This window comes from Eptatretus burgeri, chromosome 14, assembly GCF_056783735.1.
Source record: "Eptatretus burgeri isolate ZD-2024b chromosome 14, Ebu_testis_v1, whole genome shotgun sequence".
NCBI classification, from domain to species: Eukaryota; Metazoa; Chordata; class Myxini; order Myxiniformes; family Myxinidae; genus Eptatretus; species Eptatretus burgeri.
The window spans coordinates 37738709-37752232 of NC_140974.1; the positions used below are offsets into that span (position 1 = coordinate 37738709).

At 42.2% G+C, this 13524-nt stretch overlaps 1 protein-coding gene across 1 annotated transcript in view; it reads right to left on the bottom strand.

Annotated features, from left to right (window-relative positions):
- Positions 1 to 1151: 1151 nt before the first annotated feature.
- Positions 1152 to 13524, bottom strand: part of DNAJC19 (DnaJ heat shock protein family (Hsp40) member C19) — a 94283-nt gene continuing 81910 nt past the window's right edge. Inside the window, exons 2-6 of the mRNA XM_085854408.1 lie at positions 11200 to 11251; positions 7687 to 7760; positions 4411 to 4487; positions 2845 to 2915; positions 1152 to 2612 (exon numbers count right to left, since the gene is read on the bottom strand). Coding sequence (XP_085710534.1) covers positions 2542 to 2612; positions 2845 to 2915; positions 4411 to 4487; positions 7687 to 7760; positions 11200 to 11251 — 345 coding nt within the window. The 3' untranslated portion in view covers positions 1152 to 2541. The remainder of the gene's footprint in view (positions 2613 to 2844; positions 2916 to 4410; positions 4488 to 7686; positions 7761 to 11199; positions 11252 to 13524) is intronic.

Consider the following 13524-nt stretch of genomic DNA (forward strand, 5'->3'; position numbering starts at 1 on the left):
AAAAATTGTGGACCTCTGTATCTCTAAAACTGCACCAAGCAAAAAATTGGAGCTTGGCACACGGAAAGTACTCCTCATGGGGAATAAGTGTGATTTTTTTAATGATGTCGTAGGTGCCTTCGTTATGACGTCATAATTGCAGATATAGAACACATCTGATCAGTATGAACATTTCTGAGGGTCATCTGGAGATAAAATATTCACAGAAAAGAAATATTTGATGACATCATCGATCACGTGATTCAGCAGCCATATTGTCTTTTTTTTAAACCTTCAAAAATCTCCTTTTCTGAAGTGGCTTAATAGATTGAGGTGAAACTTTACACGTATGACCGCCTATCCATGAGAAACAAAAGGTTCACACACATGACATCACAGGTCACATGGTTTGGCAGCCATATTGGATTTACCCTAAAAACTATTTTAAAAATCTTCTTCTCCAGAACGGCTGGACAGAACAAAGGGAAACTTCACACAAATGTACCCCAACCCTTGGGTATCCAAGTTTAAGGAATAACTAGACGACCCGTGAACCCATTGGGTTCCCGTTGTGACAGCGGTTGATGAAAAAACATCATTTCAAGAAAGAAAAAAAAAAGAGAGATAGCTCCAGCGAACTATACTGCTGAGGTTGTTTGCATTGATCAAATTCTCCCGAAGAGTACTTGACTGAATCGGGAATTGATTTTTTCGTTGCCTGATTTGAACGAAACTTGATACTGCACACCGCAAAAGAATGGTGAGTAGGGTGGCCCTATAATGTTTGGTCTTCCATTTGATTTGAATTTAATTTACTTTAATCCCATTCTAAATTCAATTAAACAATGAATAATAATTTTTAAAACGTTATGGGTCAGGGTCAGGTGTCCAATCAAAACGGGACGTCTTGGTACCCGGTCATCACTGCCCACAGTTATAAAATGGCAGTTCTAATTATGTCTCTTATTAAGTAACACACCAGTACACAAACACCACACAAAAGAAGTCCTGGCGAGGGTCTGCAATCACTGATCGCTCTTTTTCGTGTTATATAATTATTGACCAATTAGTTTGCAACTTGTAAGCAAAGAAAATTAAACATTGTACTGAGAATGGGGAAGGCGGGGGGGGGGGTGTGATTATTTACAAGGATAGTTGAAAGAAAACGAAAATTGGTTTTAAAATCTTTATTCAAACAAACAATTGAAGTGTTGGACTCTCACATTAGGAATACCATTTTCTCTGTGTTCAAAAATAAATAAATAAAATAATTGTATTTTAATTCCCCATCCCCTCCCCCCCCCCCAAAAAAAAAAGAAAAGAAAAGCAAAACATCTTTATGGGAATCTCATGAGACATTGCAAATTGCTAAACTCCCATCTCTCGAGTACATTCATCTGTACTTATCAATCATGATCGGCAGACATCCCTCGGGTCCGTTCACATTCAAAGCCTTCACGTAATGACAGGAGCGTTAAACGAGCGGTGAAAAGTGAATGCAAAATTAATTATGTGAGAGAGTGTAGAACAAGTTTTTTTTATGAATGCCTCTCCACCTTGTGCTTCGTTCTCTCGGTCTTTGAGTCTGTCACTCACAACGGGTGGAAAAGCTTTTAAAAGGCAGGTGGACCCAACGTGAACAAAACACGTCAGATTCTTGCTCAGTTACTGCACCTCCTCACCTCTTCACCCAATCAGTGAAGTGCATTCCTTCATTCCAGCTACCAATGATAACCTGATCGCAATGGCCAACCTAATGCGTGCCAACATCAAACGTTCACCACTTGCACAGTTTCAGGATTCCAACAGTGATCCTTCATTAAACCACTGTGGCATTAAATCAATTTCCTTAACGTCAAAATGGACAATCCAAGGCAGAATGAACAGCACCGATTGTTAAAATTTGAACTGGGTATGTGAATGATGCTGTGGTTGTCATTCGTGATATGTCGAAAAACAAAAGTGCCAAAACGGTAAATAATGATATGAATACACAGCAGAAAAATAAAGGTAATTGGCAATTGTTGTTAAGCAAACTTGGAAGGGCAGAGTGAGAGGAGCAAAAACAGAAGAAAGTGGGGAAGGCTGAGAGAGTGGGTGGAGTGGGTGGGGGGGGGGGGGGGGAAAGAGGACGATGATGCAACACAATGGGAATCGAAAAAGGAAGTAAAGAGTCAGAACAAGGAGGAGTAAAGGTAAGCAGAAAGAGAGGTCAAAAAAGGACAGGGGGAGTTTTGAGCTAATATGGGATGGGGGATGGGATATGAATGAGGAAGTCAGAGGTGTGGTACCCAAGGTGGATGAAAAGAGCAGAAAGAAATGCACTTTGGGAAAGAGCAAACAAGAACAAAATAATGAATTCCAAGAAGAAGGAAGCAGCATTTGTATCTGACGAGCCCAAATTATAAGACTGAAAAAAAAAGGTGCAAATTCAACTATAAAACCCCATCAGCTGGAGAAACCAATGGATTGGGGGAACTATCATGGCAGCAAGTGGTAGATCAGGCAGAGTTTGCAATACGAGCATGTGGAGGCCACCGGCACAGGGTATTCGAGTTTCTATCATTTTTTACCCTGGCCCTCCATGAAGTCTTTCGCCTCGTTTATTTTTGCTGCCAGATACGGAGATCCACCTGAAAAACATAAAGTAAACAAGGTAACCATTTATTTACGACGATAAATTTCAAACAAACAGTATAAGCTTGCTCGTTTCATAGCTTTAACCAAGTCAAACATGGACAATGAAATAGAAACACGAGGTTGGCTGGGGCCGGGGGTGGAGAGGAAGTAGGGGTGAATGTGGGAAGATAAAGAAAAACAATAACAATGTGATAAAGAAATGAAAGGCAGACTAAAGTTTGCAACCTTTGTCTGGGTGATTGAGCACCATGATGCGGCGATGCGTTTCACGTATCTTCGCACGGTTTGCCGTTGGACTAGACAAGAAGGGAAATTCAGGAAAGGGAGGGTTGGAAGAAGGGGAATGGCAGGTCAAACTAAGACAACACACTGACAGAGTTACCTCACTGCAGCTTGGAATATACACATTCTCTGATTCTGATGCACCATGCTTTGTTGCAGAGCGCCGGTACTGATGAAGCATTTTTTGGCAAGGGTTATTACTGGATGGTTTGCCATTGTCTTCCCAGCAGGAAATTGTAATCTGTTCAGGGTGTCGGCAATAGCTCCCCTACCCTTAGTGAAGGACACTGTTTAACGTCCACCAACTAATGCTGGCAGACAGTACCCCCATTTAATGTCCATCCGAGGGACAGCGTACACATTGATGAATCACCCTTCCTGTGAAACTGGGTTGGGTTGGGTCGGGATTCCTGTGAAACTGGGTCGGGATGACAGTTTATAGCTGGTTCGGGATTCAAACCCAGGCTAGACAAGTTACAGGTTGTTGTGTGTACCTCTAGGCCATCCTGTAAGCCATATATTATACATATTACACACCATAATTAAGTACAAGACAAGATGATGAGAATTGAGAATTTGACTGGCGAGTCATGACAATAATGAAATGGCAGGTTGGACAAGTCAAATAAGCCTGTTCAGACATGTCCTTCGTTTCTATATTTAAGAGAACTAGTAATACCAGCTCCCTCCGGGAATGAAACATGGTGTCAATACCCCCCTCCCTCTGTCAAGGATCAGTGGTTTAACCACTTTCACTTTGCCACTGGTACAGACGAAAATAGCAAGTAGTCTTCCCACCCTCATCGGAAGGTGGGGGGCATTTTGTACCCATGACCTAACCCTGGGTACCACCAACACTTATGCAAAATTTGGTGGTGATTGGCACTGCCATTTTCTATTGGAATCTTTCTCTAAATGTCACACATACACACAGAGAGAATTACGTTATTTTTATATAGTAGGACGAGTCCGAGTATGTAAGGTATACATGGCTTGTTTGCAAAAGCAATATGAACCAATGATGTTACATTCTTTTTACCCAACACAGTCAAATCCATTCCAGGCAGGTGTTAATCTGGTCAAGAGGAAGTACAAAGGCATTATGTCATACAGATTTTAACAATTGTGAACAGGCTGCACCTTACACACCCACACATCCACTCTGTTTGGTTACGGCAAGCTTGACGATGGTGTCAAATGACATGTTAAACATTGTTGTTCGAGTCAAAGAGATCCTTGGTTGGACTCCAATGATGGAGGCAGCAACCAGAATTATCTGTGCTTTGTTTTTCCTATAATAATAATAATAATAACAACAATAATAATAACAGAACAATAATAATACAGATATTATTATTATTATTACCTAAATATATCATGGTAATTCGAGTTTTAGTCTTGTGCCACAAAATAAGGTTGAAAAAACAGAATGCAGAATTAGCTTCACAAACAAACAACCAACCATCCAACTAGCTAGCTGGACAGCCGACGTTCTTGCACTTCCGATACCTGATTCCCAAAATCAAAGCTGCTTCTCTCTTGGTCATTTTGACTTCAAAGCCTCCACGGTAATAGCTGCTAAAAGCCTGAAGTGCAAAAGGTCAAAGGATCAAAACTTTTAGAAGATAACCAGAGTTTTCCAGAAAAAGAATACAGTTACATCGTCTTGCATTCCATCATTTGGATTAAGCAAAAATGCACATCATGCAATCCAATGAAATTTCAGGTGTAGATGCAAACAAGAAGAAGAAAACAGTTTCACGATAACTAGAACGGCGCTCAGTAGAGCGCAAACTTCCGCAAGGTTGAACAGTTTACGCTTTGTATCCCCACTGATACCTCAACCAAAATCTAATCAAGTCGTTCATGTCACCTAACCAACTCATCTGCTTAGTTTTGTCACAACTCGTCTACAACGTCTATATATATATATATATATATATATATATATATATATATATATATATATATATATATATATATATATATATATATATATATATGTAGTTTTAGCTTTATCTCAAAATGGTGATGAATCACTTGCAAAATTTAAAAACTCAGATTCTGATTCAGATTTAGCTCTTCACCAACATTGAATAAATTGTCACACACCCAACCTGTACACACCCAACCTGTACACACCAGGTTTTGTCCGAATCCGTCCACAACTTTTGAGACATCATGCTATATATCGTTTTTGGCCCTATCTCTGAATGGTATAGAATCACTGAAAAAAAATTGTCGTATCCAGATCTGGATCCAGAGCTTCATCAAAATAGTATCAATTTGTCCTCGTCATACACCCAACCCATCCACCATATTTCAACAAAATCCATTCACAACTTTTTGAGATATCTTGCTCACAGACAGCCAAACTAACAGACAAAACAGACAGGGGTGAAAACATAACCTTCATCCAACTTTGGTGGCAGAGGTAATTAAATATGATGAGAGTATTGAAGAGTGGACGATGATTCAATAATTCCACATGTGCACCTGTACATAAATAAATAAAATTTTGAAAGCAATCTTTTGGTGTGAAAACACGGCTACACAGCTCTGGTGGCCGTCATCAGTGTCAGCAGTTGGAAACTAATGGATTGTTTCACTTCAGGCTCTCATCTTTACTTACATGTTCAATCCAACCATGAACTGGGACCGACGACAACGGTAAACTGCACAGGAGAACGTTTAATGCAAGAATGAAGAACGCAAGTTGTGGTCTCTAAGCATATCACCTAAAAATATAAATCAAGAATGTATTTAATCTAATTGAGGATATGGTGATGTAATAAGTATGAAGGCTTCCATCCAAAATGCTTGTTCTCAGCACTTGACCCACAGCAAGCTGCTGCCCCCCTCTTGATTGTTTTATTTATTTATTTAAATAAATATGGAGAACGACTTCTCGAGTATAAACAAACATAACTAGAGTTCACTAATTATTATAACACTTGTGATCACCACTGATATAATCCTTCTCTTAAGACTAAGGTCTCATTGTTTATACTTTAAAGATCAATTTTGGGACTCCAGACTAGAATAAAAGTTACTTTACAATAGGCATACTCACCTCTAAGCTGTCCAGCCTGGGTTGGGATCCCGAGCCAGCCAAAAAATAACATGCAAGGTGAGGCATCAATGTGTCCGCCGTAAATCGGATGGAGGGCTGACAGGATGGTCAAGAGGTCTGCACACTCACCTCCAAGCTGTCCAGCCTGGTTTCAAATCCTGACTCAGCTATGAACTATCATCCTGGTGTTTCACAGGCAAGGCGATTCATCAATGTATGTGCCATCCCTCCGATGGATGTTAAACAGGAATCCCGTCTGCCAGTATTCATTGGTGGACGTTAAAGATCCAACGGTGTCCTTCGCAAAGTCGGCGAACATTCGCTGGTACCCTGAACAAATTACAAATTCCTATGCTAACCAAAATAGGGCATTGCATCAGCGGAACTGCCACGCCACCAGCCAATGATGGAGAGAGAGAGAGAGAGAGAGAGAGAGAGAGAGAGAGACAGAGACAGAGACAGAGACAGAGACAGAGACAGAGACAGAGACAGAGACAGAGACAGAGACAGAGACAGAGACAGAGACAGAGACAGAGACAGAGACAGAGACAGAGACAGAGACAGAGACAGAGACAGACAGAGACAGACAGAGACAGACAGAGACAGAGACAGAGACAGAGACAGAGACAGAGACAGAGACAGAGACAGAGACAGAGACAGAGACAGAGACAGAGACAGAGAGACACACAGACTGATTTTAAACTGGCTTCCCATCTGCCACAGTGTCCTTCGTGAAAAGTAGTCACTGGCACCATGAACAAATTGCAAACAAATGCACACTCAGGCCAAGTATCCTGCGTCGGAGTAGCAACCTGTCCATGATTGTAACACACGAAGCCAATAATTGGCTTCGGCAGGACAGTTTCTCCGCATCGAGCATGGTGCACAGTTACAACAGAGACCTTGTGGGAAGGCTTGTTGAAAAGCAATGCCTCCTATTCTTTTTCACATAATCATCAATGTGGTCCATACATTTCTGCCAACGTTAAGGAGTTTTGTGATGCCGTCACAATAGAACATCCTGTTGACTTTTAACCAGTGCTTCACAGCAGCCTTGACATTATGTTGGAAGAAAATTGTTCTCCAAGGTGTTTGGAGTCAAGTTCAGGCTGATGATCCTCTGTGGCAGTACTCCATTGACAGTCTCCTACTCTCAGGATCTTAAGGACGTACCCAGCTCTCTTCTCCAGTTAGTCATCCCAACTATCATCTCCAGTGCTTCATGCTTCCCAGCAATGACTGTTGCGCTGTCACCTGCCATCTTTACAAACGTAGAACTGAGACATTGTGTCAAAATCATGAAACTTCGCACTCAGTGGTGGGGGGAACTCATGTGCAGACTGCATTTTGTTTCATTCGAATATCCTTACCCGTTATGGAGAAAAATAATCGAAAGCATTTCTTTTCAACATGACCTCACAATAAAATGGGTCAGATTTATGTCAAACAATTACTTTTGAATCAGTTTATTCACGTAGACCAAACAGATAAAAGGTTTGAAAATCAGGTCAAGGAGCTCCTTCAATGCATTCTGAATGTACAAATGTCCTGACTTTGCATTTTACAAGCCATTCAAAACATTTTGTGACTTGTATCTCCCAAAATTGCTGTTCGCTGCATGCTTACAACCTGGGCAATCACTGAACTGCAAGTATTCTGGTGCCACGAGTGATGTACACACAGTTCGAACCTTCCGGAAATATAAAACTCACCGACTTTGGAAATGAGCGGAGCGTCTGCTTCATGGCAGGCTCCACCGACCTGAATGCTTGCAACACACATCGCCCTGCAAGGAATCACGTGTGCACACTCAAAATGACCGTTTCACAAATACCAGCTTTGAAATCACGGCAGTTTTCTTGTCACACCAAATACAGCATCTACAAATACTGCATTACATAAAAAGGGTACAAAAACAGATGATTCCCTTAATGACAGACTTATCAGCTTACTTCCAATCATTAGCAAGGTCGTGGAGTCAATCATCGCAGTTGATATGAAATCCGTCCTTTTCTCCAATAACCTCATCTTAGATCACCAATTTAGCTTAAGACCAGATCACTACACCTTGGACATGCTGCTACTACTCACCCAACAATGGATGGAGGCCCTCAATATCAAACAAGAGATCAGGGCCATCTCTCTGGACATATCTCGTGTCTGTGATACAGTCTGGCATCCTGCCTTGCTCTCCAAACTGTCTGCCTATAGCATCCAAGGCTACCTGCACACATGGCTTACTGACTTCCTCTACTCTCACAGCCAACGTGTGGTTCTCTATTCTCAACAGAATACTTTCACCTCCTCTCCCTGTCATGACTGGAGTGCCCCACTGCAGTGTTCTGGGCCCAGTCCTATTCCTGTTCTTCATCAATGATCTCTCTCACTCTGAAAAATCCACTTCATCCATTTGCTCATGACTCCACTCTCTGCCATGAATCCCTCATCCTCTTCGTAAAAGCCTCTTCCCACTTCAGACCTAGACAAAATCACAAGCTGGTCAAACACTTGGAATATGTCTTTCAATCCTGACAAATCTCACACCATCACCATCTCTCTCTAAACAGACAGTCTGGCAAACACCTCCCATCAACTTTCTTAACAATCCTCTTGAGGAAGTTCAGTCGTTCAAACTCCTGGGTCTCATTATCAGGCACGATCATTCTTGGGCAAACCACATTTCAAAGTTGGCCTCCAAATCCAGCCGTCGACTGGGCATTCTCTGTCATACAAAGCCCTTCCTTGGAACACCTGAACTCCTATCCATCCCCATCTGTCGCTGCAGCTTGTTGTCCGTCAAATAATATGGGCCAAACGATTGAACCCAAGACCAATTGCCTGTAGATTTAAGGCCTCCTAACGAGGTTGGCACCAAAGTACTCTCCCCTGCCTCACATCTTACTCGGCTTGATGCCATGGAAAGCAAGGTCTTCAAGATTATTGGAACCTCCTGCAATGAAGCTGAGTCTATGGGCCTATCACTTCACCATCGCTGACAGGTTGGTGGTCTATATGTCTTCTACCGCCTACTTTCTGGTTTTGCATCCTCTGCTCTTTCTGTGTTTTTCCCCCTCCCCACCCCCGCCCCCCAGGTTTCTGCAGGGCCCACACAGTCCACCATAACTACCTAAATCCAGGCTTACTGCTGTTGAGGCTGTTTACACCACACCCATTGCTTGTCCAAGTAAGCCTCTATTTTGGCCTTCAACTCTGCTGTTGTGCTTCCCCCCAACCCCTCCCTACTGTTCCTTTTGTCCTGTTGCGTCATGATACGTTTAGTGCACTAGCACTAGCTCTTCCATAAGCCTAGACTATGTATACCAAAAAAAACTTTAAAAAAAAAAAACTCAGCAACACCATCCTTTGGTAGGGATGCTAATCTGGGTATTTTATACCTCTTGCCTGTATCCTTTTTCATTCATATGCAGCACAAGGCTGCGGAATAACATTGTAGCATATGCGAGTGTGGCACAAGAGTTCACGACTCCTCATAGCTAAGCGATGATAGTTGCACATCATATCATATCGTATCACACAAACAAGTATGCGACTCATGGAAGAGCTGAATGACAGGAAACCTGACACAGCGAAATCTGACACATGGAGCAAAGAGCTGGGATACAATGGAGGACAGTGAAACGAGGAGGAACAAACATAAGGCAGCATAAATTGGGATATACAGACAGGATATGGGAACCAACTGGAATGTGGTGGCAAGGAACATGTAAATAAAGACAAAGAGACAGGAAAAGCTGAACAACATGCTACAATTGAAAATATATAATCATCTATAGTTTTGCTGTAAATCACCGTTTTGCAATGTGGGCATTTAAATACAAGTCAACATACATCATCATTTTCCTTTGGCTTCATCGATTATTTTTTGAAACAAATTAAATCCAAAAGAAAAATTTAAAACCAAAACTTTTAACGTTTGCTAAATTTCATAGTACGTATTGTGAAACAAAATTAAATATTGTTACGATCGCCAGACTCTAATCAGTGTCCTGATCCAAATCCTGACGGACCAAGGTATTGGTTCATCAACCAACCTGACGAATCCTTCTCTGGCCCTCTTGAAATGTTCTGGGATTGTCATTTTCCCTGTTCAAAGAGCCCAGACAGGTTCGTTGCTAATGACCACGTTGCTCTCGTCCTTAACGTTATCTATAATTGCCTTCATGTACTCAAACACCACCTCGAACACTGATCTTAACTTTTAGCTTTTAACAAAGTCAATGTAGATGGAGAGAGAAACTCAGACAAACTCTGGGTTTGGGTCCAAAAATCGCTTTGAGAATCTCCATGAATGTGCCTAGGCTGTTCCTATCTCCGTTATCCTTCTAATTCTCTCTGAAGAAAAACTTTGGCTGGTCATGATGATTAAGCTTCGATCACTTTCTGCAAGAGTGCAACACTGAGAAAGCCAGATGTGTAATTTAATCAAAACAGGTAGCCATATCGTCAAATCTGCTACCCACACGATCCCCAAATTAGTGAAGGACCGTCAAAATAGACTATACGTCATAAGCCAGGAAAGGCCATTCTTTACTTTGGTTTTCGGCAAAGGGAAAACTCTAACGAGGATCTATCGCTGCAGTTGGTTGTCCGTCGAATAATATTGGCCGAACGATTTAACCCAAGACCAATTGCCTGTATATTTAAGGCCTCCGAGCAAGGTTGGCACCAAACTCCCAACGGTCGTGTGTTTAATGATGGTAGGTGGGGAATGGAAGAACAAAAAAGAGAAAGATAGAAAGCGAGCAAGAGAGAAAGAAAAACATATTTCAGAAATTCAGACAACTATAACTGCTCACGCCCACAATAATTTTGTCAGTTTATTGCCTTACCTTATGCTTTCATACCACAGAGAGTAAGACAGAGGAAAGGACAAGAGACAAAGATCGTGACCCTTGCTGAGGGAGAGCAAAATGGCAGCCTCCCTTCTCAGCGGGAACCAGACGCCCCCCCCACAAGACGGGGGCTCTTTGTGCCGTGTTTACCCCCCCGCAAGACTCGAGGATCTTCACCAAAATATTTGCCGCATACCCAACCTGTTCACCAAATTTCGTCCGAATCCGCCCACAACTTTTTGAGATATCCTGCTGACAAACGACACACAGACAAACAGGAGTGAAAACACAACCTCCGTCCACCTTCAGTGGTGGAGGCAACAACACCAAGGATGTAGCAGTGGAGAAAAGCAAAGATGTATCAAAACAAACCTGCAAAGGCTGCAGCAGCTACAGAAAGACCAATTGCTGCCACGGTTGCCGCCTGAAAGAAAGGATGGAATCATTTCAGCAATTTTCAAAAATCATAAAAACAACTCATGTCGTCCTTATGAGCACGGAGTGGGTATAACTATCAATAGCAGGCTAAAATAACATTGTGCACACCTAATTACATCACCAGTTTGAAAAAAATATACATTAAAAAAACAAAAAACATTCTTGGTTGGATCCCTGGGGATAAGATCTATCAGAATAGGGTGACCCTGGTGTTGGTTCAGTGGTCCGGGTGGTGGCTTGGGATCCTAGGGTCCTGAGTGCAAGCCCCGTCGGCCGCTGAATTAATACACCAGGAGGTTCACTCAGCCTGTCATCCTTCCGAGGTTGGTGAAATGAGTACCAGTTCCAGTGTGTGTGTGTGTGTGTGTGTGTGTGTGTGTGTGTGTGTGTGTGTGTGTGTGTGTGTGTGTGTGTGTGTACTGGTAGTGGGGCACTGCATCAGCGACACAGTCGCGCTTCAAGAAATGATAGCTACCCCGGCAGCTAAGCTGCCATACGACCACCACCACCAGAATAGGGTTCTGTTTACTGACTATTCTTTGATGGCCATTTCAGAATATCACTTGGTTGGTATCCTCTAGTGACCCCACCACCCTGAACCTCACATTTTAAACAGACGTGAACAGCTCTTCCCAACAAATCATCATTTTAACTTGATGGGAATCCTGGAGGAGGTTTCACTGACGCTTTTAAAACCAGACCGATAAAAAAAGGTCATTGTAACAACCACCCGTTCCCCACCCATTGACAGGTCACAACACAGCAACATCCAAAACATTGAGAACGATTCAAAAGTGTTGTTGTGCCATCAACTCAGGCGACCTCTGCCGACCAGAGTCTCCATCAGCTGGTGGACCAATTTAGTCCCTTGATACAAGATTCGATCACCTTAATGCCTCACGGTCTCGACTGGATGACACAACTCGAAATGAAACGAATGTACCAGTTTACTACAGAAAGAAAAACAAGTTTAATACCAGCCGTGTACAGTACCATTGTTTTCACGCAGCAATAACTATATCCCGCCGTCGATTGAGCCGCTGCTGTAAATGAGCAAACTGCCGTAAAGTGAACGGATTTGTCGCAAACATGTGGCGTAAAGTGTGGAAAAAAAATACAGTGGAGTACTCAATGTCTGCCCATTTTTAAAGTTGAATGCATCGTAAAATAATCTCAAAACCTCCACGGTGATTGAAACGAAATATTTTATCCAGATATGATTGTAAAGATTTACTGGTAAAAAATAATAATAATAATTATACTCTTTGTTTTGCGTCGTTTGAATGTATTGTAACATCCGCATAAACTCGATGCACCTCACGCAGTTTAAACTTGATATAAATTGATTGTTGATACTGTATTTGATTTTTTTTTGTTTCATTAAAATACACTGCGCATGAAGGAAGGAAACCAGCCTCACCATACCTATTGAAGAGACACTTCTTAGTTGATGACATTGAAGTTTTCAGGCCTTGAAAAAAAAATAATGTTCATTGCGTCTTGTCAGCAAAAGTTGTGAAACGGAGTAATACTAAAACATATAATTATAGACCGAAAAAAGACATATAGTGCTCTATTGATGTTGATACCGTATATTATATACTGAGAAGAGAGAAGAGAGGAAAAAAAAAAGATGAGGGGTGCAGGTGGGGTTTGCAAAGGCAATGTGTTATATGTTATGCTTAATGACCGAACACACACACGCACACACACACACACACACACACACACACACACACACACACACACACACACACACACACACACACACACACACACACACACACACACACACACACACACACACACACACACACTGACATTTATTAGTGTAGATATACTGTTGCGAATTTGGAAACCTATCACACACAACATTCAGGTCCTATAGATTAGTTATATCGGTAAGTATGTGTTTTATAGATAGCTTCCTTTCCCTTGTCGAATGGGTAAACAAATGTCCATGGGCTGTGATTTATTTTTATAGTTAGGATTTCCCTTTATTGGAAAACCTGATCTTCCGCAACGACAGCAACAACGACCCGTTGCGTTGCGGCAATGCTGCAGAAGAGAGAACAGCCCCGAGATTCTCCGCGGACCGAGTGGGAAGGGTACGACAACAGAAATGACCATTGCGTTGCGGCAGTGCTGCATAGAAGGGAACAACCCCGGGATTCTCCGCACGCTTAATGAGGGAAAGGTCAAAGCCCCCACCCACCGATACGAGTGGGGGAGGGGTCGCGCGGCGCCAGAGAGTGTAAA